General features: G+C 37.6%; 1 protein-coding gene across 6 annotated transcripts in view; it reads right to left on the bottom strand.

Annotated features, from left to right (window-relative positions):
• The window catches only part of wt1a (WT1 transcription factor a), a 40722-nt gene extending 24725 nt beyond the window's left edge, over positions 1-15997 (bottom strand). For 2 of the 6 annotated variants that reach the window (XM_015965251.3, XM_015965252.3), the window contains exons 1-3: positions 15180-15997; positions 3317-3439; positions 1115-1217 (exon numbers count right to left, since the gene is read on the bottom strand). In XM_015965251.3, coding sequence (XP_015820737.3) covers positions 1115-1217; positions 3317-3439; positions 15180-15654 — 701 coding nt within the window. In that variant the 5' untranslated portion in view covers positions 15655-15997. 6 annotated transcript variants of the gene reach the window in all.
• Positions 15998-16239: the final 242 nt, after the last annotated feature.

Below are 16239 nucleotides of genomic sequence, written 5' to 3'. Positions count from 1 at the left end.
CGGTGGCACAGGAGTTAAGTGCTCGCCCCGAAATCGGAAGGTTGCAGGTTCGAGTCCCGCTCAGTCTGTGGCTGCCGTTGTGTCCTTGGGCAAGACACTTAACCCACGTTGCCTGCTGGTGGTGGTCGGAGGGACCGGTGGCGCCAGTGCTCGGCAGCCTCGCCTCCGTCAGCGCGCCCCAGGGCAGCTGTGGCTACATCGTAGCTCATCACCACCAGTGTGTGAATGACTGGTTGTGTTGTAAAGCGCCTTGAGGGGTTCCAGGACTCAAAAGGCGCTACATCAAATACAAATCATTTACCATTAGAGAACAGAGAAAAGAGTGGAAACGTTGCAGAAGACCGTCGATAACCAACTCAACAACATGGATGGAAATATTCAGCCGTTCATCTGAACCAGGAAATCACAGGCTGCTTCTGGAAAACACAGCAGTGTGATTTATTCCTGTGAAACTGCTGACTGCTTTTTTATCACAGCCAATTAATATTTCTTCATGAAAGAACAAATTCCATTTTCAGCTTTGTGATAACGGCGTGATTCATGAACTACACAGAAGATCACTAAAGTATCAAACACACGAGGAACACGGCCGGTCTTGCCAAGAGCAGATTCAGTCCCGACTTTAGGGACAGAACAACTCTTACATCAGCTACTCTCAACGGTTTAAGTGAAAAACATATTTGTTTTGCAGGATTTTCAACTCTTCATCTCTCCGCCAGAAATTCATTCCCTCGTTTCACAAAAAGAAAAAGCTCAGCCATAAAATAAACGAGTGAACACATCAGAGGAATAACATGTTATGAAATAAATCAGCAGGCGCCGCGTCAAAACTTCCTGCGCCGATTCTTCTCGGTGACACCGTGATTTTCTACGAACTTCTGCAAAGCCGTGAGCCAAAGGAAGCAGCTCAAGGTGAAAAGGGAAGCCCGAGAGGCAGTGAGACCGGCTCAGAAGGTGAACATCCTGTCTGACCCGACTTCGTCGCCAACAATGGCTTCTGAAACCAGATCCAGCTTCACACACAGAAATAGATTAGTGCGTGTGTGTGTGCGTGCGTGCGTGCGTGTGTGTGTGTGTGTGTGTGTGTGTGTGTGTGAGTGTGTGTGTGTGTTACTTGTTGTAGGGGTTCCTCAGCAGCAGAGCCTGGCTGCTGGTGCAGCCGTCTGAAGGAGTGTGGCATCCATAAACCGGAGGAGGAACGGGATACTGCTGCTCAGCTGCGGAACACACACGGGAAAAAATCCCAACATTTTAGTTTCTAACACATCTCCCGCAGAAAACCTTGATAACTGGGAGGGAGGAAAACTTTGCTAAATAAAAACCACTAAATAAATAAGTCAAACAGAAAAACGAAGGCAATTACGCTGTAAAATTATTAATATTACAGCAATAATAAAGTAAACCTTTCACTTAACTTCCCATATATTTGTTAATTAGTTCAGATAAGATATATAGAATCAAGAGTTAGACCTGCCACACTCGAGTATTAGTTTAAAGGTTGATCGCGGATCCAAGCGGCTGAAATGAGTTTTCTCCGCAGGGCGGCTGGGCTCTGCCTTAGAGATAGGGTGAGAAGCTCGGTCATCCAGGAGGGGCTCGGAGTAGATCTGCTGCTCCTCCACATCGAGAGGAGCCAGTTGAGGTGGCTCGGACATCTGATTAGGATGCCTCCTGTGCGCCTTTCTGGTGAGGTTTTCCGGGCACATCCAACCAGGAGGAGACCTAAAGGTAGACCCAGGACACGCTGGAGGGACTATGTCTCTCACCTGGCCAGGGAACGCCTTGGGATTCCCCCGGAGGAGCTGGCCCAAGTGGCTGGGGAGAGGGAAGTCTGGGCCTCCCTGCTTAGGATGCTGCCCCCGCGACCCGACTCCAGAGAAGCGGCCAAAAATGAATGGATGGGTGGATTTTCTGTTTTCAAACATCTTTTAGTTGTGCTTAGTTTTAGTTCTGACCAGTTCAAACTGGTTTTATTACAAACTTTTTTCTTAAAAGTCCCCAAAATGCTGCAAAAGTTAAAATAAAGTCACATGGGCTGCTGACGTCAAGGCTCACACCCGTGGATCGTGACCGGTGAGCGTCCAACTATGAATCATGTATACTGTTGCTATGGTTACGGAGCAGAAAGGAAGATGCAAAACAACGTATGAACTTTAATGAAGAAGAATTTAGCTGAAAATATGAACAAAATAGAAAAACTGCTAACAATTCTTCTGATCGCCAATCCTCTAATTTATCTTTTCCAATAAAATAAAAATCACAAAGATCCAAATTTTTATGTTTACCAACAAATTGCGCAGATGAGGGATTAAAGAGATGAAAGGAGGGATGAGAGGGAGGCGGCGAGGGAGCTGGAGTCAGGATGTGGCTGATTTATACCTCCAACAGGCAAGGTCAGCGCAGAGACGTCCGAATAAATGGACGAGACCCTCAGGGGGACGGGGAGGTCCAAACACACAGCTGTAGCGCTTAAAGTAAACAGAAATAACTATATGTGCTCTGAATGGACGAGGCTCCGATGTGTTGTTTAAACAACGAAAGGACAGAATCGAGTCTTTGTCCTTTTATTTATTCATCTGCAGGACCGTGGAGGTCTAACACAGCAGCTTGTGCTGCAGCTCACAGTCTGACGTGTTTTATTACCGTAGAAATGTTTGTCCTCATTTTAGTCCAGAGCAGTTTGAGCCTGACATGCATGTTTCTGGTCTGTGGGAGGAAGCCGGAGTAACGCATGCACGCACGAGGAGAACATGCTAACTCCATGCAGAAAGGCCGCAGCCAGGATTTGAACCAGCAACCTTTTTGCTGCAAAGCAACAGAGCCACCACTTGTAGCCTGTGGGTAGAATGTGGGATTCATGCTCATATTTGTCAAATAATGAGGATCCTGCCCTGCAGAAAGGTCTTCTTGTCTGATATCAAACTCCTCTAGCATCAAAGCACGCGGCTCTGCGCACGAGTCTCAGCTAAACTTGATTTTATTATCAGTGATAAAAGTAAACATTAAAAATGTAATTTTATTTTCATCAAATTTTAGCTTAAATGATGTCTAAATCTGTGGTTTCTATTTAGCTGTGACCTGTTTCCATAAAAGGATAAACCATTTCTGCTTCCTGGGGTCAAAGTTGAACAAGTGGAGAAAACAAAAACAATGACGCTCATTAAATAAGTGAAGTTGTTCTGAACTTCAGTGGTTTGATTGGGAGAAGAATAAATCAGCGACACATTAAATGTTTCTGGTTTTCTAGCTTGGTCTTCGCGGACGCTTCTCCTGAGATGAAATATGAGAAACGACTGCAGACAACGTCTTCACGTACCCATCGTGCTCTGCTGGGCGAGCGCGTCTTCGTGTTTGAAGGAGTGGCTGGAGAACTGGGAGCTGTGGTGTGTAGGAGGGTGGCCGTAATTACCGGCTCCATCGAATGCAACCGTGCTGTAGCCTGCAACACACACACACACACACACACACACACACATGCACACACACACACGCACGCACGCACACACACACACACACACACACACACACATACACACACGCACACACACACGCACATGCAGAAAGAGAGAGAGAGAGAAAACAGTAAATACACACTTTAACACACGATGGTGATAATTCTGTGTTCAAATACAGGAAATCAGACGATTTAAGCCAAAATCCGACTGAATTTGTTTATTTATCCCTGCAGGATTATTCTGCTGCAGAAAATAACCAATCCCATGTTTTTACAAAGACCTTTAGCATGTTTTATCCACAATTTGACCGAATGTTTTAGTGTCTTACAGCTTATTGTTGTAGTTTTAGTGGCTTACAGCGTATTGTTGTAGTTTTAGTGTCTTACAGCTTATTTGTTGTAGTTTTAGTGTCTTACAGCTTATTGTTGTAGTTTTAGTGTCTTACAGCGTATTGTTGTAGTTTTAGTGTCTTACAGCTTATTGTTGTAGTTTTAGTGTCTTACAGCTTATTTGTTGTAGTTTTAGTGTCTTACAGCTTATTGTTGTAGTTTTAGTGTCTTACAGCGTATTGATGTAGTTTTAGTGTCTTACAGCTTATTGTTGTAGTTTTAGTGTCTTACAGCGTATTGTTGTAGTTTTAGTGTCTTACAGCGTATTGTTGTAGTTTTAGTGTCTTACAGCGTATTGTTGTAGTTTTAGTGTCTTACAGCTTATTTGTTGTAGTTTTAGTGTCTTACAGCTTATTGTTGTAGTTTTAGTGTCTTACAGCGTATTGTTGTAGTTTTAGTGTCTTACAGCTTATTGTTGTAGTTTTAGTGTCTTACAGCGTATTGTTGTAGTTTTAGTGTCTTACAGCTTATTGTTGTAGTTTTAGTGTCTTACAGCGTATTGTTGTAGTTTTAGTGTCTTACAGCTTATTTGTTGTAATTTAGTGTCTTACAGCTTATTGTTGTAGTTTTAGTGTCTTACAGCGTATTGTTGTAGTTTTAGTGTCTTACAGCTTATTGTTGTAGTTTTAGTGTCTTACAGCGTATTGATGTAGTTTTAGTGTCTTACAGCTTATTGTTGTAGTTTTAGTGTCTTACAGCGTATTGTTGTAGTTTTAGTGTCTTACAGCGTATTGTTGTAGTTTTAGTGTCTTACAGCGTATTGTTGTAGTTTTAGTGTCTTACAGCTTATTTGTTGTAGTTTTAGTGTCTTACAGCTTATTGTTGTAGTTTTAGTGTCTTACAGCGTATTGTTGTAGTTTTAGTGTCTTACAGCTTATTGTTGTAGTTTTAGTGTCTTACAGCGTATTGTTGTAGTTTTAGTGTCTTACAGCTTATTGTTGTAGTTTTAGTGTCTTACAGCGTATTGTTGTAGTTTTAGTGTCTTACAGCTTATTTGTTGTAATTTAGTGTCTTACAGCTTATTGTTGTAGTTTTAGTGTCTTACAGCGTATTGTTGTAGTTTTAGTGTCTTACAGCTTATTGTTGTAGTTTTAGTGTCTTACAGCGTATTGTTGTAGTTTTAGTGTCTTACAGCATGTTGTTGTAGTTTTAGTGTCTTACAGCGTATTGTTGTAGTTTTAGTGTCTTACAGCGTATTGTTGTAGTTTTAGTGCCTTACAGCGTATTGTTGTAGTTTTAGTGTCTTACAGCTTATTGTTGTAGTTTTAGTGTCTTACAGCGTATTGTTGTAGTTTTAGTGTCTTACAGCGTATTGTTGTAGTTTTAGTGTCTTACAGCTTATTGTTGTAGTTTTAGTGTCTTACAGCGTATTGTTGTAGTTTTAGTGCCTTACAGCGTATTGTTGTAGTTTTAGTGTCTTACAGCTTATTGTTGTAGTTTTAGTGTCTTACAGCTTATTGTTGTAGTTTTAGTGTTTTACAGCTTATTGTTGTAGTTTTAGTGTCTTACAGCTTATTGATGTAGTTTTAGTGTCTTACAGCTTATTGTTGTAGTTTTAGTGTCTTACAGCTTATTGTTGTAGTTTTAGTGTCTTACAGCTTATGTTGTAGTTTTAGTGTCTTACAGCGTATTGTTGTAGTTTTTGTGTCTTACAGCGTATTATTGTAGTTTTAGTGTCTTACAGCTTATTGTTGTAGTTTTAGTGTCTTACAGCGTATTGTTGTAGTTTTAGTGTTTTACAGCTTATTGTTGTAGTTTTAGTGTTTTACAGCGTATTGTTGTAGTTTTAGTGTCTTACAGCTTATTGTAGTTTTAGTGTCTTACAGCTTATTGTTGTAGTTTTAGTGTTTTACAGCTTATTGTTGTAGTTTTAGTGTCTTACAGCTTATTGTTGTAGTTTTAGTGTCTTACAGCGTATTTTTGTAGTTTTAGTGTCTTACAGCGTATTGTTGTAGTTTTAGTGTCTTACAGCTTATTGTTGTAGTTTTAGTGTTTTACAGCTTATTGTTGTAGTTTTAGTGTCTTACAGCTTATTGTTGTAGTTTTAGTGTCTTACAGCTTATTGTTGTAGTTTTAGTGTCTTACAGCGTATTGTTGTAGTTTTAGTGTCTTACAGCGTATTGTTGTAGTTTTAGTGTCTTACAGCTTATTGTTGTAGTTTTAGTGTCTTACAGCTTATTGTTGTAGTTTTAGTGTCTTACAGCTTATTGATGTAGTTTTAGTGTCTTACAGCTTATTGATGTAGTTTTAGTGTCTTACAGCTTATTTGTTGTAATTTAGTGTCTTACAGCTTATTGTTGTAGTTTTAGTGTCTTACAGCGTATTGTTGTAGTTTTAGTGTCTTACAGCTTATTGTTGTAGTTTTAGTGTCTTACAGCGTATTGTTGTAGTTTTAGTGTCTTACAGCATGTTGTTGTAGTTTTAGTGTCTTACAGCGTATTGTTGTAGTTTTAGTGTCTTACAGCGTATTGTTGTAGTTTTAGTGCCTTACAGCGTATTGTTGTAGTTTTAGTGTCTTACAGCTTATTGTTGTAGTTTTAGTGTCTTACAGCGTATTGTTGTAGTTTTAGTGTCTTACAGCGTATTGTTGTAGTTTTAGTGTCTTACAGCTTATTGTTGTAGTTTTAGTGTCTTACAGCGTATTGTTGTAGTTTTAGTGCCTTACAGCGTATTGTTGTAGTTTTAGTGTCTTACAGCTTATTGTTGTAGTTTTAGTGTCTTACAGCTTATTGTTGTAGTTTTAGTGTTTGACAGCTTATTGTTGTAGTTTTAGTGTCTTACAGCTTATTGTTGTAGTTTTAGTGTCTTACAGCTTATGTTGTAGTTTTAGTGTCTTACAGCGTATTGTTGTAGTTTTAGTGTCTTACAGCGTATTATTGTAGTTTTAGTGTCTTACAGCTTATTGTTGTAGTTTTAGTGTCTTACAGCGTATTGTTGTAGTTTTAGTGTTTTACAGCTTATTGTTGTAGTTTTAGTGTTTTACAGCGTATTGTTGTAGTTTTAGTGTCTTACAGCTTATTGTAGTTTTAGTGTATTACAGCTTATTGTTGTAGTTTTAGTGTTTTACAGCTTATTGTTGTAGTTTTAGTGTCTTACAGCTTATTGTTGTAGTTTTAGTGTCTTACAGCGTATTGTTGTAGTTTTAGTGTCTTACAGCTTATTGTTGTAGTTTTAGTGTTTTACAGCTTATTGTTGTAGTTTTAGTGTCTTACAGCTTATTGTTGTAGTTTTAGTGTCTTACAGCTTATTGTTGTAGTTTTAGTGTCTTACAGCGTATTGTTGTAGTTTTAATGTCTTACAGCGTATTGTTGTAGTTTTAGTGTCTTACAGCTTATTGTTGTAGTTTTAGTGTCTTACAGCTTATTGTTGTAGTTTTAGTGTCTTACAGCTTATTGATGTAGTTTTAGTGTCTTACAGCTTATTGATGTAGTTTTAGTGTCTTACAGCTTATTGTTGTAGTTTTAGTGTCTTACAGCTTATTGATGTAGTTTTAGTGTCTTACAGCTTGTTGTTGTAGTTTTAGTGTCTTACAGCTTATTGTTGTAGTTTTAGTGTCTTAAAGCTTATTGTTGTAGTTTTAGTGTCTTACAGCTTATTGTTGTAGTTTTAGTGTCTTACAGCTTATTGTTGTAGTTTTAGTGTCTTACAGCTTATTGTTGTAGTTTTAGTGTCTTACAGCTTATTGTTGTAGTTTTAGTGTCTTACAGCTTATTGATGTAGTTTTAGTGTCTTACAGCTTATTGTTGTAGTTTTAGTGTCTTACAGCGTATTGTTGTAGTTTTAGTGTCTTACAGCGTATTGTTGTAGTTTTAGTGTCTTACAGCTTATTGTTGTAGTTTTAGTGTCTTACAGCTTATTGTTGTAGTTTTAGTGTCTTACAGCTTATTGTTGTAGTTTTAGTGTCTTACAGCTTATTGTTGTAGTTTTAGTGTCTTACAGCTTATTGTTGTAGTTTTAGTGTCTTACAGCTTATTGTTGTAGTTTTAGTGTCTTACAGCTTATTGTTGTAGTTTTAGTGTCTTACAGCTTATTGTTGTAGTTTTAGTGTCTTACAGCTTATTGATGTAGTTTTAGTGTCTTACAGCTTATTGTTGTAGTTTTAGTGTCTTACAGCGTATTGTTGTAGTTTTAGTGTCTTACAGCGTATTGTTGTAGTTTTAGTGTCTTACAGCTTATTGATGTAGTTTTAGTGTCTTACAGCTTATTGATGTAGTTTTAGTGTCTTACAGCTTATTGTTGTAGTTTTAGTGTCTTACAGCTTATTGATGTAGTTTTAGTGTCTTACAGCTTGTTGTTGTAGTTTTAGTGTCTTACAGCTTATTGTTGTAGTTTTAGTGTCTTACAGCTTATTGATGTAGTTTTAGTGTCTTACAGCTTATTGATGTAGTTTTAGTGTCTTACAGCTTATTGTTGTAGTTTTAGTGTCTTACAGCTTATTGATGTAGTTTTAGTGTCTTACAGCTTGTTGTTGTAGTTTTAGTGTCTTACAGCTTATTGTTGTAGTTTTAGTGTCTTAAAGCTTATTGTTGTAGTTTTAGTGTCTTACAGCTTATTGTTGTAGTTTTAGTGTCTTACAGCTTATTGTTGTAGTTTTAGTGTCTTACAGCTTATTGTTGTAGTTTTAGTGTCTTACAGCTTATTGTTGTAGTTTTAGTGTCTTACAGCTTATTGATGTAGTTTTAGTGTCTTACAGCTTATTGTTGTAGTTTTAGTGTCTTACAGCGTATTGTTGTAGTTTTAGTGTCTTACAGCGTATTGTTGTAGTTTTAGTGTCTTACAGCTTATTGTTGTAGTTTTAGTGTCTTACAGCTTATTGTTGTAGTTTTAGTGTCTTACAGCTTATTGTTGTAGTTTTAGTGTCTTACAGCTTATTGTTGTAGTTTTAGTGTCTTACAGCTTATTGTTGTAGTTTTAGTGTCTTACAGCTTATTGTTGTAGTTTTAGTGTCTTACAGCTTATTGTTGTAGTTTTAGTGTCTTACAGCTTATTGATGTAGTTTTAGTGTCTTACAGCTTATTGTTGTAGTTTTAGTGTCTTACAGCGTATTGTTGTAGTTTTAGTGTCTTACAGCGTATTGTTGTAGTTTTAGTGTCTTACAGCTTATTGTTGTAGTTTTAGTGTCTTACAGCTTATTGTTGTAGTTTTAGTGTCTTACAGCTTATTGTTGTAGTTTTAGTGTCTTACAGTGTATTGTTGTAGTTTTAGTGTCTTACAGCTTATTGATGTAGTTTTAGTGTTTTACAGCTTATTGTTGTAGTTTTAGTGTCTTACAGCTTATTGTTGTAGTTTTAGTGTCTTACAGCTTATTGATGTAGTTTTAGTGTCTTACAGCTTATTGATGTAGTTTTAGTGTCTTACAGCTTATTGTTGTAGTTTTAGTGTCTTACAGCTTATTGATGTAGTTTTAGTGTCTTACAGCTTGTTGTTGTAGTTTTAGTGTCTTACAGCTTATTGTTGTAGTTTTAGTGTCTTAAAGCTTATTGTTGTAGTTTTAGTGTCTTACAGCTTATTGTTGTAGTTTTAGTGTCTTACAGCTTATTGTTGTAGTTTTAGTGTCTTACAGCTTATTGTTGTAGTTTTAGTGTCTTACAGCTTATTGTTGTAGTTTTAGTGTCTTACAGCTTATTGATGTAGTTTTAGTGTCTTACAGCTTATTGTTGTAGTTTTAGTGTCTTACAGCGTATTGTTGTAGTTTTAGTGTCTTACAGCGTATTGTTGTAGTTTTAGTGTCTTACAGCTTATTGTTGTAGTTTTAGTGTCTTACAGCTTATTGTTGTAGTTTTAGTGTCTTACAGCTTATTGTTGTAGTTTTAGTGTCTTACAGCTTATTGTTGTAGTTTTAGTGTCTTACAGCTTATTGTTGTAGTTTTAGTGTCTTACAGCTTATTGTTGTAGTTTTAGTGTCTTACAGCTTATTGTTGTAGTTTTAGTGTCTTACAGCTTATTGATGTAGTTTTAGTGTCTTACAGCTTATTGTTGTAGTTTTAGTGTCTTACAGCGTATTGTTGTAGTTTTAGTGTCTTACAGCGTATTGTTGTAGTTTTAGTGTCTTACAGCTTATTGTTGTAGTTTTAGTGTCTTACAGCTTATTGTTGTAGTTTTAGTGTCTTACAGCTTATTGTTGTAGTTTTAGTGTCTTACAGTGTATTGTTGTAGTTTTAGTGTCTTACAGCTTATTGATGTAGTTTTAGTGTTTTACAGCTTATTGTTGTAGTTTTAGTGTCTTACAGCTTATTGTTGTAGTTTTAGTGTCTTACAGCTTATTGTTGTAGTTTTAGTGTCTTACAGCTTATTGTTGTAGTTTTAGTGTTTTACAGCTTATTGTTGTAGTTTTAGTGTCTTACATCGTATTGTTGTAGTTTTAGTGTTTTACAGCTTATTGTTGTAGTTTTAGTGTTTTACAGCTTATTGTTGTAGTTTTAGTGTCTTACAGCTTATTGTTGTAGTTTTAGTGTTTTACAGCTTATTGTTGTAGTTTTAGTGTCTTACAGCTTATTGTTGTAGTTTTAGTGTCTTACAGCGTATTGTTGTAGTTTTAGTGTCTTACAGCTTATTGTTGTAGTTTTAGTGTCTTACAGATTATTGTTGTAGTTTTAGTGTCTTACAGCTTATTGTTGTAGTTTTAGTGTCTTACAGCGTATTGTTGTAGTTTTAGTGTCTTACAGCGTATTGTTGTAGTTTTAGTGTCTTACAGCGTATTGTTGTAGTTTTAGTGTCTTACAGCGTATTGTTGTAGTTTTAGTGTCTTACAGCTTATTGTTGTAGTTTTAGTGTCTTACAGCTTATTGTTGTAGTTTTAGTGTCTTACAGCTTATTGATGTAGTTTTAGTGTCTTACAGCTTATTGTTGTAGTTTTAGTGTCTTACAGCTTATTGTTGTAGTTTTAGTGTCTTACAGCTTATTGTTGTAGTTTTAGTGTCTTACAGCTTATTGTTGTAGTTTTAGTGTCTTACAGCTTATTGTTGTAGTTTTAGTGTCTTACAGCTTATTGTTGTAGTTTTAGTGTCTTACAGCTTATTGTTGTAGTTTTAGTGTCTTACAGCTTATTGTTGTAGTTTTAGTGTCTTACAGCGTATTGTTGTAGTTTTAATGTCTTACAGCTTATTGATGTAGTTTTAGCGTCTTACAGCTTATTGTTGTAGTTTTAGTGTCTTACAGCTTATTGTTGTAGTTTTAGCGTCTTACAGCTCATTGTTGTAGTTTTAGTGTCTTACAGCTTATTGTTGTAGTTTTAGTGTCTTACAGCGTATTGTTGTAGTTTTAGTGTCTTACAGCTTATTGTTGTAGTTTTAGTGTTTTACAGCTTATTGTTGTAGTTTTAGTGTTTTACAGCTTATTGTTGTAGTTTTAGTGTCTTACAGCTTATTGTTGTAGTTTTAGTGTCTTACAGCGTATTGTTGTAGTTTTAGTGTCTTACAGCTTATTGATGTAGTTTTAGTGTCTTACAGCTTATTGTTGTAGTTTTAGTGTCTTACAGCTTATTGTTGTAGTTTTAGTGTCTTACAGCTTATTGTTGTAGTTTTAGTGTCTTACAGCTTATTGTTGTAGTTTTAGTGTCTTACAGCTTATTGTTGTAGTTTTAGTGTCTTACAGCTTATTGTTGTAGTTTTAGTGTCTTACAGCTTATTGTTGTAGTTTTAGTGTCTTACAGCTTATTGTTGTAGTTTTAGTGTCTTACAGCGTATTGTTGTAGTTTTAGTGTCTTACAGCGTATTGATGTAGTTTTAGTGTCTTACAGCTTATTGTTGTAGTTTTAGTGTCTTACAGCGTATTGTTGTAGTTTTAGTGTCTTACAGCTTATTGTTGTAGTTTTAGTGTCTTACAGCGTATTGTTGTAGTTTTAGTGTCTTACAGCTTATTGATGTAGTTTTAGTGTCTTACAGCTTATTGTTGTAGTTTTAGTGTCTTACAGCTTATTGTTGTAGTTTTAGTGTCTTACAGCTTATTGTTGTAGTTTTAGTGTCTTACAGCTTATTGTTGTAGTTTTAGTGTCTTACAGCTTATTGATGTAGTTTTAGTGTCTTACAGCGTATTGATGTAGTTTTAGTGTCTTACAGCTTATTGTTGTAGTTTTAATGTCTTACAGCTTATTGTTGTAGTTTTAGTGTCTTACAGCGTATTGATGTAGTTTTAGTGTCTTACAGCTTATTGTTGTAGTTTTAGCGTCTTACAGCTTATTGATGAAGTTTTAGTGTCTTACAGCGTATTGATGTAGTTTTAGTGTCTTACAGCTTATTGTTGTAGTTTTAGCGTCTTACAGCTTATTGTTGTAGTTTTAGTGTCTTACAGCTTATTGATGTAGTTTTAGTGTCTTACAGCTTATTGATGTAGTTTTAGTGTCTTACAGCTTATTGATGTAGTTTTAGTGTCTTACAGCGTATTGTTGTAGTTTTAGTGTCTTACAGCGTATTGTTGTAGTTTTAGTGTCTTACAGCGTATTGTTGTAGTTTTAGTGTCTTACAGCGTATTGATGTAGTTTTAGTGTCTTACAGCTTATTGTTGTAGTTTTAGTGTCTTACAGCTTATTGTTGTAGTTTTAGTGTCTTACAGCTTATTGATGTAGTTTTAGTGTCTTACAGCTTATTGATGTAGTTTTAGTGTCTTACAGCGTATTGTTGTAGTTTTAGTGTCTTACAGCTTATTGTTGTAGTTTTAGTGTCTTACAGCATATTGTTGTAGTTTTAGTGTTTTACAGCTTATAGTTGTAATCGTTTTTTGCACGTTTTCTACTTTTCCTGCAGTTTTTGTTTTTATTTTTTATTCTTTGCACTTCCTTGCGCAGACTTTAACGATACTGGTTAATTAGTTAATTTAACTTGCAGAGCTAAAACTCAGTTTTACTTACCTTAAATGAAAACTTCAGTTTTCTTATACTTTCATTATTTTTTAATTCCTTTTTTTTTATTTAACTTTCCTTTAAATTTGATTCTTACTGTTTTATTTGCTTTTGTCTTACACCTGAGAGATTTTAACTAAACTTTAAAGACCTTAAACTCGTTCCCGTTCCAAACAAAGCTCTAAAATCCAACTTTAAACACGACTTGGGTGAAGTTTGATTCACAAACTGAAATCTTGTTTGACGACCTCTCTACTTTTTTCTCACCACGCGCGCCGATCGGTGCTGAGGAGATGACCGGCTCTGACTCATGACTTCATCTGACCTTAAAGGTCACGGTGTCTTCTCATCAATCACTCCCTTCCACCGACACACAGATACAAACACGCTATCTCTCACATGCATGCTTCATTAATTAAACCTGCAGCACTTTCACTCACCTCACTCTGAGAGTCGGTGGGTGAGCAGAGAAAAAACCTCATTAAACATCTCCATTTATCTTCCACTCACCCCCGACTTGTGTGTGTGTGTGTGTGTGTGTTTCTTCGGATTCTTTTGCCTCCTTGAAGTCCAGCACTGAAGTGACAAGCAATGAGGTCAATTTGTATTCAACTGGAAAACCTAAAGTCTGGAAATCCCCAACAGAATTCCCCGATTTCCGTACAAACCTCATTTCTCCTCCTAATGATTCGTTTTTCTTTCTCCTGCCATCGTTAGAAATCATTTTTATTCTCACTTACCAGGTTTAGGCCAGAGATGCGACTAAAACCTGTTGTAAAAATTCACTTTGTGTGCTGATTTTTAAATCTGCGGCTCTAAAGCTGCACAGAAACATCATTAAACTCGATCATGACGAATAAAAATCCCTCTCCAAACCAGAGGAGTGGTGGAAGCGGTGGATCTGAACGTGACCCCGCAGCTCTACTGTGCGACCCCAGTTCTGCTGTTGGTTTGTTTGCTCATCCAACCACAGCAGGCGGCAGATAAAGCGGGTCAGAGGTCAGCTCGACTCTTTGATAAAAATGTTATTCCTGAATTATCTGCTTGAGAAGCATGTTATTACTAATTAATCTGCTGGATAATCGCTAACGGTTTAATTATCCTGCCTGGAAAGAAGCACTTTAACTTCTAAAGTGACTCATGCAGGAGATATTTTTCCGGACTGAAGTTTCTGGAGACGAACCAGAGATTAATAGTCGAGGTGACGAATTAGGACTCGCTCGGCCGAGAATACACACACACACACACACACACACACACACACACACACACACACACACACACACACACACACACACACACACACACACGAGTTTTGTTTGGTGATAAGTGGACAGAACAACACCAGACTTCTCTGTTCTCCTCTTTTATGTTTTTCTTGTTTTAAAACATTTTCTCTGCAGATTTTCTGTTGGGGACCAACTTTACCTTCAGTCTGATTAAAACTAGAGATAAACGTAGATCCACTCAGGATCCACTGATTTCCCTCTTTCCTGTTCACTCTCTCTCTTTCTTTACATTTTTAATCACAATTGTCTATTTTTGCTCATTTTAAATATATTTTTAAACATTTTCTAAATGCTTTTTTATATTTTTACATTTTTTTTTTGTGAAGCGCCTCGTGATTTTTATCTTGAGAGGCGCTACAGAAATGATTCTTTCTTCTTCTTCTACATTTTAATTATGACACATCTAATTAAATAATCCTTCAAACACTTGGCAGAGATTTTACTAACCTTATCTCAGTGATGCATGAACCAAAAATTCTGTGAAATGATTTTTAAATAAAAGTTAAAAAAATTAACATTAATTTATCCTTTTGACGTTATCGCTTTATTACAACCCTTTATGCAACCAAATTAATTTTACAAAATGCAAAAGGTAGGTTTTTTTTTACTTTTTCAAAATTTGGTCGACATTAAAAGGTCAAATATTAGATGAATAAATAATCCCTAAATATTATTTCTATGGAGGAAAACAATGATTTGGTCTTTTAACCCTTTGGAGGAACAACTTGCTGCATTTCTTTGCATTTTCAGTTAATTTGAGACAATCTTAAAATAAGTAAATAATACTATAAAATATTAATAATTGTAATTATTATTTGAAAGAATTATCGCTTTACTGACAGACTCATGGGTATGATAATGTAGGACAACAAGCGCTTCTTGACTAACTCTAGACGATGCTCTGGTCTACATCACTGTCCTGGAGCCAAACAAAAACATAAAGAAACCAGCTTTCATCAGAATTCTGTTTTTATGATTATTCTGTTGATCTATTTCAGCTTTAATAAAACTCTTTTCACACTCCGAAGCAACATTTGATCTCATTTAAACCCGGCGAGGACACGGCTGAGTCTGCAGGCCAAAAGGTGAACCCTGACCCTACAGAACTACGGATTTAACATCATTTCATTCTTTAAAAGGTTCTGGGACCTAAACCTGGGATCTACCCTAAACTCCCACTGCCGTCCTGCTTCTGAATACCTGGACCTACCTGTCTGGTTCCGGGCCACCGGCTGCGTGTCCATGCAGCTGCCCAGGTACGACGGGTTGCTGAACATCCTGCTGGGGGGCTGGTGGTGGTGGGGAGCAGCCACTGATGGAGGCTGGCTGGAAGCTGTGGGTGTAGGAGGGGGTGCCCCAAACGCTGCCCCGTACCTGCAGGCACCGGTGCCGGTGAACTGCCCCGAGAAGTGCACGGTGAAGGCGCTGAGGCCACAGTGAGGGTCTGTGTCGTGGAGGTGGGGGTCTCCTGTGCTTCCCCAGCTGGGCTCCTGTTTGATGAAGGAGTGAGGCCCCAGGGAGGTGTGGGGAGCAGCCAGCGAGGAGTAAGGAGAGGCGGAGGGGTGGAAGTCCAGGACGGGAGTCCACTGAGGGGCCGTGGTGACGGGCAGTGCCGGGCAGCCGGGACTGGGGCCTGCCGGGAGCGGGGGCAGCAGGGAGTTCAGGTCACGTACCTCTGAACTCATGGTGGTCCAGGGAGAGAACCCTTCCACGCTCCTGCCTGAGTGAGCCACTGCACCTTCTGAGTCCTTCACAAACTCAAAGTCTCCCTCACAGACCAAAGTTCTTCTCCGATCAGCTGTTCACCACAGCAAACAGCAGCTGGTCCAGCAAAAGGTCATGGCAAACTGACTGGAGATCAGTTTTCTCATCAGCAACAGAAGGTCAGATGTGGTCTCCAGCTCCCATCCGCAGCAGCAGAAGCAGCAAAAAGTCAGCTCTGGCTCCAAAAGTCCATTCAGGGAGGAGGAGATGGTCCGCTCCGAGCTTCCTCTGTGAATGGATGAAGAGGAGTGGAGGAGGGAGGAGGAGTAGCCCTCTTTCCCTCCACTCCGGGTGTGTGTGAGGAGGAGGAGGAGTTAGGAGGTGATGGGGGGACAAAAACCTCTGTCTTCATTCAGTGAACACACACACACACACACACACACACACACACACACACACACACACACACACACACACACACACACACACTATAATAGTAATAATAATATTCCTATTTTGTGTAAACATTTTGTAATAAGGAAAATCTCTTTGATGTTTTAAAGTAT

This window comes from Nothobranchius furzeri, chromosome 4, assembly GCF_043380555.1.
Source record: "Nothobranchius furzeri strain GRZ-AD chromosome 4, NfurGRZ-RIMD1, whole genome shotgun sequence".
Lineage (NCBI taxonomy): Eukaryota > Metazoa > Chordata > Actinopteri > Cyprinodontiformes > Nothobranchiidae > Nothobranchius > Nothobranchius furzeri.
Note: the sequence above shows the minus strand (reverse complement) of the source record. Positions and strands in the feature narration are given on the sequence as shown.